This window comes from Capra hircus, chromosome 3 (genome assembly GCF_001704415.2).
Source record: "Capra hircus breed San Clemente chromosome 3, ASM170441v1, whole genome shotgun sequence".
Taxonomy (NCBI): Eukaryota; Metazoa; Chordata; class Mammalia; order Artiodactyla; family Bovidae; genus Capra; species Capra hircus.
The window spans coordinates 37,002,594-37,021,634 of record NC_030810.1 but is presented as its reverse complement, the minus strand read 5'-3'; the positions used below and the strand labels follow the sequence as shown (position 1 = coordinate 37,021,634).

General features: G+C 39.7%; 1 protein-coding gene across 3 annotated transcripts in view; it reads right to left on the bottom strand.

Annotated features, from left to right (window-relative positions):
• PATJ (PATJ, crumbs cell polarity complex component) overlaps positions 1 to 19,041 on the bottom strand; it is a 386,097-nt gene that overhangs the window by 265,099 nt on the left and 101,957 nt on the right. For all 3 annotated transcript variants that reach the window (XM_018044918.1, XM_018044920.1, XM_018044927.1), the window contains exons 18-19: positions 8,475 to 8,684; positions 1,516 to 1,632 (exon numbers count right to left, since the gene is read on the bottom strand). In XM_018044918.1, the coding sequence (XP_017900407.1) occupies positions 1,516 to 1,632; positions 8,475 to 8,684 (327 nt within the window). The remainder of the gene's footprint in view (positions 1 to 1,515; positions 1,633 to 8,474; positions 8,685 to 19,041) is intronic.

The window sequence follows — 19,041 nt, the reverse complement described above, 5'->3', positions numbered from 1 at the left end:
CAGTATTATATGCCAAGGCATGGTTAACCCAAACAGCTCTCCATTACAATAAAGGAAAATATAACCTTACTGCCACACAAACCTCAACCTGGAAAAGAAACAACAAAAGAGGCAACAATCTGCCTTTGGCAAGGTGACTGAGTAGTCTAAAAGGTTCGTTACACATTAACCACCTGAAAATTCTCAGAAGCAGGAATTTTGTTAAACTGCTACACTGAATGTTTAACTTACGCATCTCATATAAAAAGTAACACATAAGTATGGATGCACTCATACCATCTCAGAAGAAAACAAAGACTTAAAAGTCAGGATTATCAGGTTTATGTAACTCAAAAGTTCATGGCTCTTTGAATGTTTACAAAACCTTCTCTATAAACTAATGATACAAGGAATATGTGCAACTACTTCGAGTATGACTCTTTCATAACACACCATTTAACAAAAGTTGATTTTTGCATTTGCATTAATAATATAAAACAAAAAGGAATGAATAAGTATGCTCTTCAATTAATTCAAACTTCACTAATCAAAAGAGCAAGAATATAGAACTAAAGCTAGATGGTCCCCACACATGAGCAGGAATTTTGTTGAGTTCTTTGGAACACTTGAGGAATATGTGAATCTGCTGAGCCTTTGACCTAACTTCAAGGGACCTGAGGGTGCTAAGCACAATAAGGCCCAATTCCCTCTGAAGGATCAATGACATTTCCTATTTTAAGTCCTATTCATTAAATATCAATAAATGTACATTCATGAAAAGAATCTACACCTTCCCATTGCTTCCTCACTTGCAGCTAGACATCATTGCAGGGATGTTTTTAAGTTAATATAGTGAGGCAAATACTGTAACCTATTTAAAAAAAGAAAAAAACTATATTTAGAAGGTATATTTAAACATGTCACACAGTTAAGAAATTGTAACAAAAAATGTATAAACTGAAAAAAATATATAATGGACACTACAGGACTACATATCAGGTTTCGACACTGTCAACAAACTATGCAAAGAATATCAAAAGACAGTTGTTATCAAGTTAAGAAAAACCATACTCTAACTGCTGAAAGCAAAATAAACACAATTCACTTTAAGAGTGAAAAAGGAACAGTTTCAAAATATACTTTCTAATATTAAAGTATAAAGTAACATTTGACTAAATAATTCTTCTTTAGAAAGTATTCAATAAGTTCTTCTGGGGAAAAAAAAGTTCTTTAGTATAGCTCTTGTTCTACAGCATTTTAAATGCAGGTCTATTTTCAAAACTCTCTGCTCTCAAAATTTTAAGAGTGTATTAGTGATATAAAGTCAGGTATGTTTGTTCTTTGAAAATGTTTTATACCTAGCCGATGTCATTTATGGAGGCAATGTGATACAAAAGAGAAAAGATTTCAGTTTAAAAAAATTTTTTTAAGGGGGAGACTATTTAATTTGTATCTATTTAGCCAAGACAGTAAGAACAAACTTTTGTCTTCTTGATAATAGCAACTGTTTAAATGGGAAAAAAATGTACTAAATACCTGGGGTGCTTCAAGTATTAAAGATGAATTTATATCATGAATTGTTCCTGAAATTTCAGTCTTGTCTTCATTATTGCTTGAAAGTAAAATGTGACTTTCTTCCTCTTTATCACCTTCCTGAAAACAGAAGCATTTAAAATTTTTTTAGCATGATTGAAGAATTGTTTTGTAAACCATGAACATATTTTTTATTGAATTCTAACTGAAGCTCCAATACGTTGGCCACCTCATGTGAAGAGCTGACTCAATGGAAAAGACCCTGATGCTGGGAGGGATTGGGGGCAGGAAGAGAAGGGGATGACAGAGGATGGGGCTGGATGGCATCACCAACTTGATGGACATGAGTTTGAATGAACTCTGGGAGTTGGTGATGGACAGGGAGGCCAGGCATGCTGTGATTCATGGGGTCTCAAGGAGTCAGACACGACTGAGCAACTGAACTGAACTGAACTGACATACATGGAGAAGGCAATGGCAACCCACTCCAGTACTCTTGCCTGGAAAATCCCATGGATGGAGGAGCCTGGTGGGCTGCAGTCCATGGGGTCGCGAAGAGTCAAACATGACTGAGTGACTTCACTTTCACTTTTCACTTTCATGCAATGGAGAAGGAAATGGCAACCCACTCCAGTGTTCTTGCCTGGAGAATCCCAGGGATGGGGATACCTGGTGGGCTGCCATCTATGGGGTTGCACAGAGTCGGACACGACTGAAGCGACTTAGCAGCAGCAGCAACTGACATACAACATTATATTAGTATTAAGTATACAACATAATGATTTGGTATATGTATATGTTGCAAAATAATCACCATGAAAACATTTGCAACTTTCAAATATACCACACAGTATTGTTATCTACAGTCCCCATGCTGTACCTTACATCCTTAGGACTTATAACTGGAGGTTTGTATCTTTTGACCACCTGCACCCATTTCGCCCACTCCCAGCTCCCAGCTCTGGCAACCAAAGAAACACTTCTGTACTGAAGAAAACATTTTGGTTTCAAATGTTTTTCAAATTAATTCTCATCTTTCCATTAAATGCAAGTACATAGTACTTAATGCACATTGTTTCATTAGACCAAACTTTTCTTTAATAATTTTTAAAAAGCCATATTCAGGTCAAAACTTCTCCAACTTTTAATTCTTTTTAGGTATTCCTTAAATAAAAAATCACTTTCCCAGGAACAGACCTTAATATTAAGAAATGCCTAAGTTTATACAGGATGATACTCAAAACATTTAACAATGGTACAATGTAGCCACTCTCCATCAGAAGGACAACCATCCTAGTGCTCACCAGCTCAGCATCAGTTCCAGGTAATAACACAGCCACTATCTACCAAGTCCTAGCTATACATCACAATCCATGGTAGACACTTTTACATGCTTTGTCTCAGCTTAATCTTTATATTAAAAACTTAGTACCAGTTCTATTTATTTATTCTATTAAGTCAGGATTTTATATTTACATAAAAATAATAGCAAATATATATATTTATGTATATGTATATCACAGGTACAGGTCTTAGCACTTTAAATATATCAATTTTTAAAATATATTTATTACATATTAATATATATTCCAAGAAGTACGTGCCCTTAATAACCCTATTTTACAGATAAGTAACAGATGCATGGTAATTTGCTCAAGGTTACGTAACTAGTCAGTTACAGACCCAGAATTTGAATCCTGGCCATCTGGTTTTTGAACCTGTGCTCTAAACTAGCATGCTGCTGCTGCTGCTAAGTCGCTTCAGTCGTGTCTGACTCTGTGCGACCCCATAGATGATCTCCTACCAGGCTCCTCTGTCCCTGGGATTCTCCAGGCAAGAACACTGGAGTGGGTTGCCATTTCCTTCTCCAATGCATGAAAATGAAAAGTGAAAGTGAAGTCACTCAGTCGTGTCTGACTCTAGCATACTACATGGTCCCAAGGAGGAACTGGCGAGGTTAAATAATAGGCACAGGGACACATAGCTTGGCAAATCACAGAGCTAAGCCAAACCCACAGTTGTCTGGCTCAATAACTCCACCGACAGTTCTGTCCTGTGAGTTCTGAAGATACAGTGTCTTTGTTTCGTTAATTTATTTCTCGTATTATTTTTGGCTGTGCTGGGTCTTTGTTGCTTTGCACAGGCTTTCTCTAGCAGTGGTGAGTGGGGGCTACTCTTCACTGCAGTGCACAGACTTCTCACTGTGGCAACTTCTCTCGTGGGGCACAAGCTTTAGGCACACAGGCTTCGTAGTTATAGTGTGTGAGCTCAATAAACAGTTGGGGTGTGCAGGCTCTAGGGTGCATGGGCTTCAGTAGTTCTGGCGCACAGGCTCAGTAGTTTGACTCATGGGCCCTGGACCATGTGGGCTTCAGCGGTTGCAGCATGTGGTTTCAGTAGCTGTGGCTCGCAGGCTCTAGAGCGCGAGCTTGGTAGTTGTGGCGCAATGGTTTAGTTGCTCTGCAGAATGTGGACTCTTCCCGGATCAGGGATCAAATCCATGTGCCCTGCACTGGCAAGCAGATTCTTATCCACTGTGCCACCAGGGAAATCTGATACGATGCACTTTTCAAAGTCAGCTCATTCATTTTTTATCTAGGACCTTTGAGGTGAGTTTGTGGAAAAGAGAAGTCACATTTGTAGTTGACAGGAAAATATATAGTTAATAAGTGCTGGGGGCCAGCATGAGGAACTCCGCCCAGGGCAAAGGTCATGAGGAAGGAGGCTTGGCATACGCAAAGGCGTGATCAAGCCTCAGGAAACCCCCTGTTCCCGAGCATCTAACCCGAAAACCAGAGTCTGTTTTATGCTCTCACCTACACCTCTGACTTTACGGGGGGCTCTCCCCCATAACCGTTTGTCTTGGAGAAGGAGTAAACGTGCAGCTTCAAGGCAATAAAAATTCCTGGGTGTGACAAGAGTGTTTCCACTTACGGACTCCTCTGAAGGTTATCTAGCCCACCTGTATAGGTTCGCCCGGCCACATGTGATTGTTTACAGCCTCCCAACCTGAGAGGCACGAGATGTTTTAGACTTACTAAAGGCAAATTCTTTTGGGGAGTTAGAAATTATTAGTATAGTGGGTTGGTTAGGAATTATATTGGTGAAGGGTTTTTCATTTGTTGTGTCAATAATTGCTGCTAATTCCCTGCTCTGGGTGGGACAAGGATGTCTCAGGTCAAACCTCTCTGCTGACAGACTAGCTTGTGTGACAGGATTATCCATACTCCTGCCACTACACACATGATTGTTCACTACCTCTCAACAGCACAGAGAGTTTTTGAGTATTTTGAGAGTCTTAATTGGCATAGGGCTTTTTCTTCTTGTTGAGTCAATGATTGCCACCAGGCCTCCATACCCTTAGGCACCTGGGAATATATTAATCAATGTATTTGGACTATAGAAAAGGAAATATAGTAGTTTTTGATGTTAGCAATACTAGAACTTTTGAGTTAATGAGTTTTCTCTTCTGTAATAGATCACTGTGCTTTGTTATAAATCACTGTGTCCTTACTATGTAAAAATGTAACTTCATCGCTATCTTAAGACTAAATAGATCTTAAGGGTAGCATTGGTGAAAGGATTTTCATCTGTTGGGCTGATGTTTGCTGCTAAATCTCCATGTTCCCTGCCCTTATAATGAATATAACTAACATATAGGAGAAATAAGTATTAACCTTTAAGATTAATCATGTTAACCTTGGGTTAAATAAATTCCTTTCTTGATTGTAACTCACTACACCCTCACCCTATAGGAATGTAACTTTATTTGGAGGGTGGTGCCTGGTTTAAGAAAAAACACCCTTCGAAGAAATAAGTTTTTTGGTTATCAGAAAGAAAGGATCATAAAATCCCTAAGACCTTTTTATGTGAAGCACCTGATTTTGATAAAGGTCAGGACTGCTGACCCCCACGTGACTCTGTATTCATCCCTATGTGTAACAAAAGGTATATAAGCAAACCCAGAAATAAAGAAATGGGATCAGTTTCTGGAAAGACTGATACCCCCATGTCGTTCTTTCTTGCTCTTCGTTTTTCTGGCTGAATTCCCATCTGGAGCATGGATGCTAGTCCACGTAATCCAAGTTATTCAGCCTCTTTTTCTTCACTAATCTTCCTACTACACTATCCGTTTCTAATCTCTCTCTATATCTGTAATTAAATATGTATTTTTCCAAGGACGCCAACGCCATCCCCACCTTCGAATTCCCTGGATCCACCGGGGCTGGACCCTGGCAAATAAGTACCCACATGAGACTATAATATATGATTACATAATATCTATATTATATAGATAGTACATATCTATACCTATGGTATAAGACTTAACAAAAAAAGAATTCTGCTCTCCTGTTACATATGCATAGTCTTTCTGCCTGAACTTGACTTTGGACCTTTTCATTCACATTCTCCCCCCAGTTCTGCTGAGGACAGAACAAATGCTCAGCAAACACTAGGTGATGGCGTAAGTGGCCACCCACTGGACCGTGAGAAAGAGACAGAGACAGATAGGCCTCAGAGAAACCCATGCATGGCTATTCACCGTTCACAGACAGTTTTGCTTAAAGAACCCAGATATTAAAGAAGCAATGCTTAGTGGTAATTCCACTAAGAATTTTTATGTTCTTGAAAGTGACTTTCTCTCATTCCTTTACTGGCCTCATACTCCCCAACACCCTGGCAGCCTTTTACCCACTGAGGGAAGCTGAGGCAAGGAGCCACCTCACAATTGTGCATTTCAAAACCTCTCAGAGCAGGACTCCAAGGCCCTGAGGTTTCTGCAGCTCTAGCTCTACCAGAAACAGGAACAGGAACCCACAGCCAGCTGGTGTTAAGTTCTGCTCTTTACACTGCCTGAGACTTCTTTAAATTGCTTGAAAGTAAAGTCATACTATTTAGGTCCTTTAGGCCATAAATAATTAGGACTTCCTCTGGCAACCCCGATAATCAGGCAAATAATCATCAGGGAAAATCTAGACAAAGTTCTTGCCACAATCCAAAATGCCAATAAAGAGGTCCCCCAAAACACATCAAACTTCCCCCTCCTTAATCTGTCCCAAAATCAAACCAAGCGTCTCATGGTATATATTGACTATGGCAAAACTCACACACCAAATACATATACAGTCAAGGCCTTGCCTTAGCTATGTGCCATATTCCATTTTGAAGTGCTTAAAGTAACTGATAGGTATAATATATAGGCATCTTTATGTGTAATATGTGATGAATAATATATGAAGGTCATGCGAAATTCTCCAGTGCAAAAATATTATGTGTAATACATGAATCTATCTACATCTACAAATGAACATATAACTATATATAGACAGATATCTATATGAACACTCATTGTTGTTATTAAGTCTCTATGTCATGTACAACTCTTTTGTGATCCCCATAAACTGTAGCCTGCCAGGCTCTTCTGTCCATGGGATTCCCCAGACAAGAATACTGGAGTGTGTAGTCATTTTCTTCTCCAGGGAATCTTCGCACCCTAGGGATCAAACTTGCATCTCCTTCATAGACAGGTAGATTCTTTACCACTGAGACAGGAGGGAAGCCCATAGTATACTAATATATTTCACAGAATAAAAGAACTTTTAGAGTTAAGAATGATCTTATCTATTCGCTAGTCTTTTTCAGTCTTCAGAAATGAAAAAGTCGGCTTAGAAAAGTGGGGTACGTATGACCAAATTACCAGTACAATGTTTCTCAAAGTACAAAATTCTGCATCAGAAATACAATGGTGACTCACATAAGGCAGATTCCTAAGAATCTGAGAACCTCCAAATCAGAATTTCTGAGAGTAGGACCTGGGAAACTGCATTTTAAACATCTTCAAGGTGATTCTTATGTCTATGTAATATGGGTGAATTTGAGACCCACTGAGCTGACTTGCAGCAAAGTTAGAAACAGAGCCCAGATTTCTTGAAATCCAGTCCAACACTCTACTATTACAATCATGGAATCTGTTTCAGACATGCTGCATGAAACTGAACTAGTGACAACAAATTAAAATAGGAATATACATCATTGCGACTAAGAACACAGGGTCTGAAGTCACTCCGCTGAGTTCATATTTCAGCTCTGCCCCTTACTAATTATATCATCTTGGATAAGTTACTCAACTCTATATCTGGACTAACTCATCTGTAATGATGGTAATAAGAGGACTACCTCCTCTTAAAGTTTCTGTGATGATTAAACTAGTCTGTGTAAAGAGCTTACAATACTGACTGACATAAAGCTAGCATTCAATAATACTTCAATACCAATTATCAACTAGTCTTTTTTTAAGTGGGGCACTGAGGAACCTCAATAGCACCATAACTAATAATACTTCAGTCAGAAACAGTGATCTAGGGAAGTTGCAAAAAAAAAAAAAAAAGAAAGAAAAAGAAACAGTGATCTGACCTAGTACATGAGATTAAACAATAAGATGACTTCAGGGTAGCTTAACCAAATCAGAGTTTAGATGCTAGGGGTTACAAGGCACTGTGATGGTCAGAAAATCATATGATGATTTCATTGCAACATCATTAAAATGATAATGGTTAACTGATTTCAACTTGCTGAACCATTCTGACATTGTGCCCAAATGAAAGTTAAAACACGTAAACAGGCTTATTTTAATTCATGCAATATGGAATGCAGTGAGAACTTAAGAGTTCTGTGCCAAAGGTATGAAGATAAAAGTAGTAGTAGTCGGACTACTAATGCTGGCAGCTAGTATGTAATGTGCTAAGCACTTAATAAATATCATCCTTAATCCTCAAAATCCTATGATGTAGACATTCCTTTTTCTGAGCATTAAGTCAAAGACATTAGGAAATGTGCACAAGGACACATGTATAATATGCAGAGGAACAGAGATGTCAGGCCAGATGAATTTGTCTGCAAAACCCATGTTTTTAACTATTACAGTATTATCATTTCTTATATTAACAAAATTCGACACTTACCACCAAAGGTTTACAGATGCCCAGGTGCACAGTGCCTGGTGGCACAGCTTTCAACACCTCCACAGCTTCAGCAAGTGTGACGTTATCCAAACAGTACTGATTGACTGAGACCAGACGGTCGCCAGGCAATAGTTCTCCACCTCTTTCTGCCACACCATCCGGCACCAGGGAGCGGATCACAATCACTGATCTGGTGGGATCTAAGGGGTCCTAAAGATCAAGTGAAAACAGAAAGACGAGTAGGTCCTCTAAAAACAAACATAGAGCCTTAAGACAGGTGTGCACTTCTTTGTGCACACTTCAGGGATATTGTGCATTTGGTTCCAGACCACTATAATAAAGCAGCTACCACAATAACGCGAGTCACATGAGTATTTTCATTTCCCCAGTGCACATAAAAGTTAAGCTTACACTGTACTACACTCTCTCTATTGAGAGTGCAGTAGCATTATGTTTTAAAAAACTGTTATGCCTTAACCGAAAATACCTTAGCACTAAAAAATGCTAACCATCATCTGATGACACAGGGTTATTAACAAACCTTCAATTTGTAAAAAATGAAATATCTACAGAGTGCAATACAGCAGAGCTCAACAGAAAAAGGTATGTCTGATTATCTACTTTATGTGTCCAGTATTCTGGTGGTATTCTTCCAGAGACAAAATCTATTCAAATGTCACTCTATACAGCCACAAGAATATCAGCTTGTATCAAAATAAAGATATAAACTTAACAATTTTAGTTGTATGTATGAGTTACTGCTCAATACATATAAATTTCTTTTTTAAAATTGTGGTAATTAATACTTTGTTGTATCACAAAAGGTCTAGGGAAGAGATACAGGTTCAATCCCTGGGTTGGGAAGATTCCCTGGAGTAGGAACTGGCAACCTGCTTCAGCAGGAATTTTCTTGCCTGGAAAATTCCATGGACAGAAGAGCCTGGTGGGCTACAGTCCATGGGGTCGTAGAGTCGGACATGACTGAGCGACTAAGGACACAGCACAAAAGGTATAGGGAGAGTTGGGAAAGGCTCTGACATCCTGAAACACAGTCATACTATGGACCTAAAACAAGCCCATCTATGATCGTTCTTGGGCAACAGGCAAGCTCTAAGATAAGTATATTATGCGAAATGATACTCCATTCTTCAGCACTCAACCAGTATAAAATCTTCTCACTAAATCATTTAAATTCCAAAAAGAAATTAAAACCATGGCATATATCACTGCATTTCAAAAGTATATTTAAAAATAATATAACCTAAAATTATGACATGGTATAGATACCCCTAATTGAAGGAGTACATCAAGGCTGTATATTGTCACCCTGCTTATTTAACTTGTATGCAGAGTACATCATGAGAAACGCTGGGAGAGAAGAAGCACAAGCTGGAGTCAAGATTGCCGGGAGAAATATTAATAAGCTCAGATATGCAGATGACACTACCCTTATGGCAGAAAGTGAAGAGGAATTAAAAAGCCTCTTGAAGAAAGTGAAAGAGGAGAGTGAAAAAGTTGCCTTAAAGCTCAACATTCAGAAAACTAAGATCATGGCATCTGGTCCCATCACTCCATGGGGAACAGATGGGGAAACAGTGGAAACAGTGTCAGACTTTATTTTGGTGGGGGCTCCAAAATCACAGCAGATGGTGATTGTAGCCATGAAATTAAAAGACGCTTACTCCTTGGAAAGAAAGTTATGACCAACCTAGATAGCATATTGAAAAGCAGAGACATTACTTTGCCAACAAAGGTCCATCTAGTCAAGGCTATGGTTTTTCCTGTGGTCATGTATGGATGTGAGAGTTGGACTGTGAAGAAAGCTAAGCACCGAAGAATTGATGCTTTTGAACTGTGGTGTTGGAGAAGACTCTTGAGAGTCCCTTGGACTGCAAGGAGATCCAACCAGTCCATCCTAAAGGAGATCAGTCCTGGGTGTTCATTGGAAGGACTGATGCTGAGGCTGAAACTCCAATACTTTGGCCACTTCATGCGAAGAGTTGACTCATTGGAAAACACCCTGATGCTGGGAGGGACTGGGGGCAGGAGGAGAAGGGTACGACAAAGAATCAGATGGCTTGATGGCATCACCGACTCGATGCATATGAGTTTGGGTGAACTCCGGGAGTTGGTGATGGACAGGGAGGCCTGGCGTGCTGAGATTCATGGGGTCACAGAGTCAGACACGACAGAGCAACTGAACTGAGGTGAAAACTATTCTAATATAGAGAAAATGAATATCAATTCATGAATAAAGCCGATGTTTTATTGGGAGGGCCCTCATGTATTGGGAGGGCCCCCTATTTCTTTTCATTAAGCACAGAAAATAACACTGCTGCTGTTGCTGCTAAGTCATTTCAGTCGTGTCCGACTCTGTGCGACCTCATAAACAGCAGCCCACCAGGCTCCACCATCCCTCGGATTCTCCACGCAAGAACATTGGAGTGGGTTGCCATTTCCTTCTCCAATGCATGAAAGTGAAAAGTGAAAGTGAAGTTACTCGGTCCTGTCCAACTCTTCACGACTGCATGGACTGTAGTCCACCAGGCTCCTCCGTCCATGGGATTTTCCAGGCAAGAGTGCTGGAAAATAACACTAAAACTCTATAAATAAATTTGGCTGATGAACCGGTTTATAGCCACACTATCATTTTTTTATTTTATTCAGTACTGGTATATAGCACTTACTATGTGTCAGGCTGTGTTCTAAGTGCTTGACAATCATTAATTCAATTATTCCTTACAGCAAACCCATCCCTTGCTTGGCTTGTATACTTTGCTCCTACTGTTTCATTACGCACATACTGTTCCATATAGGTCAGTACTTTGGCCACCTCATGCGAACAGTTGACTTATTGGAAAAGACTCTGATGCTGAGAGGGATTGGGGGCAGGAGGAGAAGGGGACAACCGAGGATGAGATGGCTGGATGGCATCACTGACTCGATGAACGTGAGTCTGAGTGAACTCCAGGAGATGGTGATGGACAGGGAGGCCTGGCGTGCTGCGATTCATGGGGTCGCAGAGAGTCAGACACGACTGAGCGACTGAACTGAACTGAACTGAGATTCTACTACTGCTGGTTTCTATTAAACCCCTCCTGACAAAGTAACAACGACCACCTTTTGTGTTAGAATTGCAAGACTTTGAAATCACAAAAGTGAGAATTTGCCATGTTCCAGGCTATGTCTGTTTGAAGTTGGCTGATGGTTCTTTTGAAGATTTCTGTTGCAGTTTTCTATACCTTTCTATTGTAGACATCGAGGCTTATTTTCCACACTGCATGGAATCTTAACCAAATATACCATATTTAAATCAACAAAGGCTACAGAGCTAATCCCTTGAAAAATGCCTTCAAACCACTTATTTTACTTTCCTTAACGAAGCCTTGCGTTTCCACTACCAAGTCAAGAGATCCTAGGTAAATTTCTAATATACTCTGTTGTATAACACCACATACTTATCGAGAGGATTGGAAGTAAAAATAGTCATGGGAACTCACTAATAAAGTACAGTGTTAAATGATAATTACACCAATATTTTCAAGTAGAGGGAGCTATTGCATAAGAAGAAAACAGAAAGGAACACACACAAAAAAGCACAGTGGTATATCAGCGGCAACCAGTGCAGTAGTGTAAAGGAGCTGTCTGTTTGGTCGCCGACAACCATGAATCACAACACACTTTTTCATTCTGAAATATGAAACCATTACATTTTAAGTCTGACACGCTAATAAATAAGCTGCACCATTATGTCCTTCATTTAGGATGTCAGTTTTTGATGGAAGGCTTTTTTATTGGGGGGGAAGGGAAACTACATAATAGCTTATTCCCCTCATGAAATGCACAGAAAGCAGCTGGCATTACTTCTTATTAATAATTACTAAACTTTCTCGGAGAAAACTGCAACAGTAAAATATACCAAAAGCAAACAAATGATTTCACTGGGTAATGTCAGCCATCTCTGTAGTTTCATATAACACCTAATCAAAAAGTACTATTTTTAAGCCAAATAAATAGCTGAACTGGTTTTCAAGATGCAATCCAGTTGAAATAATAATTAGAAACATTTCAAAGGAAGATTAACCAGGAAATAATGGAAAGAGAAAATAGATTTTAGATTTCCTTTACAGGAAAATCATGGTGAGCACTTATTTCTACAAAATGCAACCGTCTTTCAACCACAAAGTAGTACCAGGTGGGCTTGCTTACTAAAATTTATCCAGGCTTGGACTTCCCAGTTATTCTGAACACTAAGTCTAACCTACTACTCCTTTTCCTGGAAGAGAGAACCCAACGGCAGCTTCCTTGTCACTTGTAAAAAGACAAACCACCCGCTTCTGGTGATACCCCATTGTGGATAATCACCACTTTATTTGCTGTGATGAGTTCTCTGACCAGGTGATTTCTCAAGTAGCTGAATGGAGTTGCTTTAACGAGCAACAGTCATTTCCTTTCATTGTCATGACATGTAGTGGCCACTCTATGGAAAAACAGCAGCTGTCACTGCCTACCAGGGCAGCTACTGTTCTTAAGGCTTTGCCACATACAATATGCTTTAAAACCAACTTGCTTCTCGTCAGAAAAGTCTGTTTTCTGAAAATACACACTGTAAGATCATACCCATGTTAAATACAACAAAATGTTATAAAGACATTTCTCAAGACCTCTACCAGATTTTTTTCAGGCCCATGTTATATTTTATCACCTTTTATTGTAATCTTAAAATCTCTGTTTTTTTCTCATTTAGGTAAATAACACTGCAAGGAACATCGTATTCAATAACCAGGGTGTTGCTTTAAACTAAACAGCCAATAGGGGGCACTAAATACCAACCACAGAAGACAAGATACACCCTCTACTACACAAGCCATCTCCTCCTCTGATGTTTTTTTTTTTCCTATTTATTCAAACCCCTTATATTCTTACACATGTTCTAACAGTATCTCATATATTTGCTTTAAATCAACCATTTATGAAAGTCATTCCCTATACACCCACTAGGCACAACCAACTTTCACCAGAATGCTGCGTGGGAAGACGGGAGCTCTAACCTGACTTCTCACTACGGAGCTATGAAATCGACAGAGAACCAATCCAACTGCTCTGTCTCGTAGGGGAATAAAAGTGCCTGAAGAAAAGTGCGTAGGAGGGTTTTTGAGGTCTCTTGAGGTGATTCTAATGTTTGATAGTTATTATAAACACAGGATGTTTCAATGCTGGAGGAAACCCAGGGTGACAAATAAACACGTCTTCTCCCACAGTCCCTGAGCGGCACCGCCACATGCCCAAGCATTCACTTGCTCTCCCTCGCCCCTTCACTGAGTTGCTACCTGAGGCATATTAATTTCATCTTCTGTCTCTTCTATCCGATCCTCTTCATTTCTGCTTCTCCTTACTTCTTGCCTATGCAGCTGCTTCAGTCTCCCCAAAGGTCTACCTGCCTCCAGTCTTACCCACTTCGGTCTATTGTTTACAGAGAGAAACTAATGATTTTTAAAGGTAAAAATGGGATTGCAATTCCTCCTCTTCATAAAGCATTTCAATGACTCCACCGCCTTCAGAATAAAGTGCTAACTCTTTGGCAGAGAAATTCCTTCAGATTCCCACTCTCCTCGGATCTCCCTTTGATCCTCCCACATATGCCACTGCCCACCTTCATCTGCCCCACACATTGTCCCAACAATCCAGAACTACTGAAGTTCATGACTGTGAAAGGCGCTGGTATGCTTCGTGACATTCTGCAAACCATTCCATCGGCCAGAAATGCTTTCCCCGCCCCACTGCCCTTATCTGTATTTTTGCCACTAGAGTCAGTTCACATGTTTCCTCCAATGAGCAGCTTTCCCTGATCTCCCAGTTAAGACTCAGGCACTTCCTACTCTGAACATCTCTAAACCTAAAAAAGACCTTTCCTTACAGCATTTTTCATAATATAGTTTCCTTATTGTCCTGATCTTTTGTGAGAGTTGGACTGTGAAGAAAGCTGAGCGCCGAAGAATTGATGCTTTTGAACTGTGGTGTTGGAGAAGATTCTTGAGAGTCCCTTGGACTGCAAGGAGATCCAACCAGTCCATCCTAAAGGAGATCAGCCCTGCGATTTCTTTGGAAGAACTGATGCTAAAGCTGAAACTCCAGTACTTTGGCCACCTCATGCGAAGAGTTGACTCATTGGAAAAGACTCTGATGCTGGGAGGGATTGGGGACGGGGGAGAAGGGGACGACAGAGGATGAGATGGCCGGATGGCATCACCGACTTGATGGACATGGGTTTGGGTGAACTCTGGGAGTTGGTGATGGACAGGGAGGCCTGGTGTGCTGCAATTCATGGGGTCGCAAAGAGTCGGACACGACTGAGCGACTGAACTGAACTGAAGGCCCTCTTGCTAGATGTATCCACAGCATTCTGCATTTTTTCCTATTACAACTCTTTTGACATTTTACTGGAATTATTTTAACTGTCTTCCCTACTAAAAATAAGCTTCATGAGTACAAGGATATGTTTGCTTATTGCTATTTTATTCCCAGGGCTGACTACAGAGCCTGCCACATAGAAGGGACTGAATAATAGCTGAAACATCAAATGACTGAATCTATTTAGTTTCATACTCTTTGCTGGACTGTAAGTACACCAAAGGCAAAGGCCACATTCCATCATTTGTAACAATCAACTGTTAACACTTACTGAGCTCTTGCCATGCCACAAGGCATGACTTAAATATCTTACATCTTTGAATCACTTTAATACTCATAGCAACATGAGGTAAGTTCCATTATCATTCCTACTTTGCAGATGAAAATACTAAGACAGAGGAAAAATAAATAACCAAAACACACAATTGGTAAGTAATAGAACCAGAATTTAAACCAGCCAGTTAAGCCCCAGAGTTTATGCTTTTAGCCACTTATGAGATACAGCTTCTTAATGTAAGCATTTGCTGAATGAATGAATGTTGAGAAAAAGCAAACTGTTAGAACATATATTTATAATTACCTTGCTAAAGAGTATAAAACTGAGCCCCTTAAATACCACACTTGACCACCAGAGGTTTATATGTTGGTACTTAGTCGAAAGTTAGAGCGCACAGAATGTACAGCAGCCTACATAGACAGTTAAAACATGCGCTTGCTGATTTCATTTTTTATTTATTTTCTTTGACTCTGTCGAGTCTTGGCTGCAGCATGTGGGATCTTCACTGTGGCCCACATACACTCTACTTGTGGTGCCGGGTCTCTCAAGTTGTGGCATGCAGGCTCCAAAGCACGCAGGCGTCAGTAGTTGCAGCAGGCAAGCTTAGCTGCTCGCAGCATGTGAGATGTTAGTGCCCCAACCTGTGTCCCTTGTGTTGCAAGGCAGATTCTTAACCAGTGGACCACCAAAGAAGTACCTTGCCAATATTAATTTACACTTAGGTTCTCAAGAATCCATTCCTTCGGTGAGCTAAGAACATTTACAGGTGAATACATACAAACATGTGACAACCATTATGACCAAATGGATGGAATTCAAAGTTTTGAAGTGTCTGTAAAAATGTATTATATGAATATTTGTATACATTCCCCTAGAGCAAAGAGACTGGAGTTCACATAAACGACAGCACTTTACAGGGGTGGTTCAGTTGGAACTGGGCTTTCTCAGAGACAAGGGTATCAAGCAGAAGATGTAGGGAGCTCTATCCTTAAAGCCGCTCCAAAATTAAAACAACAGACACAAGGAAGCAACCAAGGCAAACTCAGTGGAAAGGCACGGAGCAGGAAACGTCGCATAAAAAAGAGAGGAAACAAGCGGGAAGAAAAGTGCTCACAGTGAATAACTGGCCAATGCCTCAGGAAGAGGCAGTTTTCAGAAAAGCAGGAATAAGACATATAAACCAAGGACACTTCTGGCATTCATCTTTTACATGTTTGCGATACTACTCCAATGAAGGAAAACAAAAATCAAGGTGTAACAGTGACTTAACTACACGAATGCAAAACAAAGGCTAAATCTGAGGTTGTTCTTCTTGTTTGAAAAATCCACCCTAGGTGATGGATCAGATTTTTTAAAACATTAAATAATGGAATAAGAATGTAGAGACCACAATAGGATGGCAAAGACATAGTCCATAGTTTATTTCGGGTAAAAAGTTGGGTATAAATTATTTACCTGAGATAATGTTCACGCTTATTGTCAACTAGGTAAAATGAAATATAAATCTGGCCTATAGTAAACTCATGAGAGGAAAACACGGTCCCTTAATTCAACGTCACTAAAGCTCTATGCTGGTAGTTCACCACACCAAATCACCTGTTCTCCTCTTTTACAGGAGTCCTTCACCAAAAGGAAGTGATTCCAAAGAATGACCAGGAAAACAACTTCAGACAACTGTGAGACACAAAGTGCTCTATGAACCAGAGCTCCCAACCAATGAATTCAATATTGTGGTGACATTATTACAGAATCAGGCTACTGAATTTTACTCCATAAACAGTTACTCACATTAGGGTGAGGAATTGTGTTTTCAAGGATTATTTGGAAGTCTCTACATACATTAATTTCTGGATAACACAAGGCAGCTAGCACAGACTATTTGATAAGAGAATTGCTCCAACTAAATAATGGTCAACTGAGAGAAAACTATGAAAGTAGCAAGGAGACCAATATTTGTTTCTTGAAGGGTATACTCATTTCTTTTTTGACTTATTACTTTTTGTTGCGTTGAAATATACAACATAGGGCTTCCCTGGTGGCTCAATAGTAAAGAATCTGCCTGCCAACGCAGGGGAAATGGGTTTGATCCCTGGTCTAGGAAGATCCCACACGCTGCAGAGAAACTAAGCCCATGTGCCACAGCTGTTGAGCCTGTGCTCTACAGCCTGGGAGCAACAGCTACCCACCCACATGCAGCAACTACTGAGGCCCGCATGCCTAGAGCCTACGCTCTGCAACAAGAGAGCCTGCACTCTGCAACAAGAGAGCCGCTGCAGAGAAGGCTGTGCACCACAGCAGGGAATAGCCCCTGCAGCCACGAAGACCCAGCACAGCCAAAAATAAATAAACACTATGAATGAAATACATAACAGAAAATTTACCATTTTAACCATTTTTAACTGTACAGTTCAGTGGCAAGCACATCCACATGGCTGTAACTACTGTCACCACTATCCAACCCCAGAACGCTTTTATCTTCCCAAACTGAAAAACGCCATGCCCATTAAATGAGTTTCTATTCCCCCACTCTCCCCAACCGCTGGCCACTCAATACCCAGTTCCTGGTAACCACTATTCTTTTTTCTGTCTCTATGAATTTGTTCTAGGTTTGAAGACTATATTCTTAAATGTGGTAATAATTTTTTGAACCAAAGAGTAGTAAGTTAAAATATAAGTGAGTTAACAGCTAAATCTCAAGGAAGTTACTGAAATGGAGAACATAGAAGAACATTAAAAACAAGAGAGCCAGCTATTTCATAGTAGAGGTAGGCAGAAGAAGAAATTGAGTGTAAAGAAGGGCAAAGCAAAGGTTCTTTTACACACGCACAGACACACAGAGATGTGTAGATCTTGATGAAAAAAGAGCGATCTGTAGGAGCTCTGATGCACAACTGGCGTGAATTAAAATTTCCAGTGACCGATGTCAGTCAGGAAACAGGAATCCAAACATTCTTCTAAAAAGAAGAAAATATAGATAAAGAGAAGACAGTGAAAACAGCCATTCAATCCGCTAGTGGTAGAATGGGTGTGGATTAGAAGTCAAGCAACAAGTTTTGAGCCCCCAGCCTGACTGTACAATTTCACAAGTTCTTGATTTCTGTGTCAGTTTCCTTAATTGTAAAATGAGAAAGTTGGATACGTGACAGTTGTGATCCATTTCCCCAACTCCCAAATCCTATAACTAAATTTGACAGAATAGCTTGAGTCAAATTTGTTACTAATTTTTACCAAAACAGTCACAAAACCACTATAAAAAGTAGGGAATGACAGAAGTTAATTCAAAACACAGCATCAGCAATGAAAAAGACTACACTTTGGTCACAAACATGGAACAAATGGAGTTACTAATGTCTTTAAAGGACTCATAAAAATGCTGCTTAGCTACACAATCTCTAACTTCCTTGAGTATTCCACCATCAAAACAAAAGATACAACAAAATATTTACATGTGCTCTTTTTTATAAGATGAATATTAAAACAACTTTTTTTGGCCATTTCTTGATAGCAACAAAAGACATGTTAGAGACTATTAGTTGAATTAAAATCAGTTCTGGTTTAAGATAACAGGAGGTAATTAATTACACTAAAAGAGCATCTTCTGACTTGACCAATAAGCTAAGCATTTACTTTTAGGAAAGAGAAAGAAATGGATTAATAGTGAATGCAAGGCAATAACTAAATGATTCTAATGAATAATGACTATGCTATCTTATCAGAATCTAACCCCATTTTGTACTATTTTATAATATAGCCAAGTTGTACACTAATCATACCAATTACCACAATACCATCACATTCAAAATATAAGTGCCCACAAAATACTTTCAGTGCACTCGAGATAAATTAAACTGATATGGTTCCTGGCTCCTTGTGTCTTAT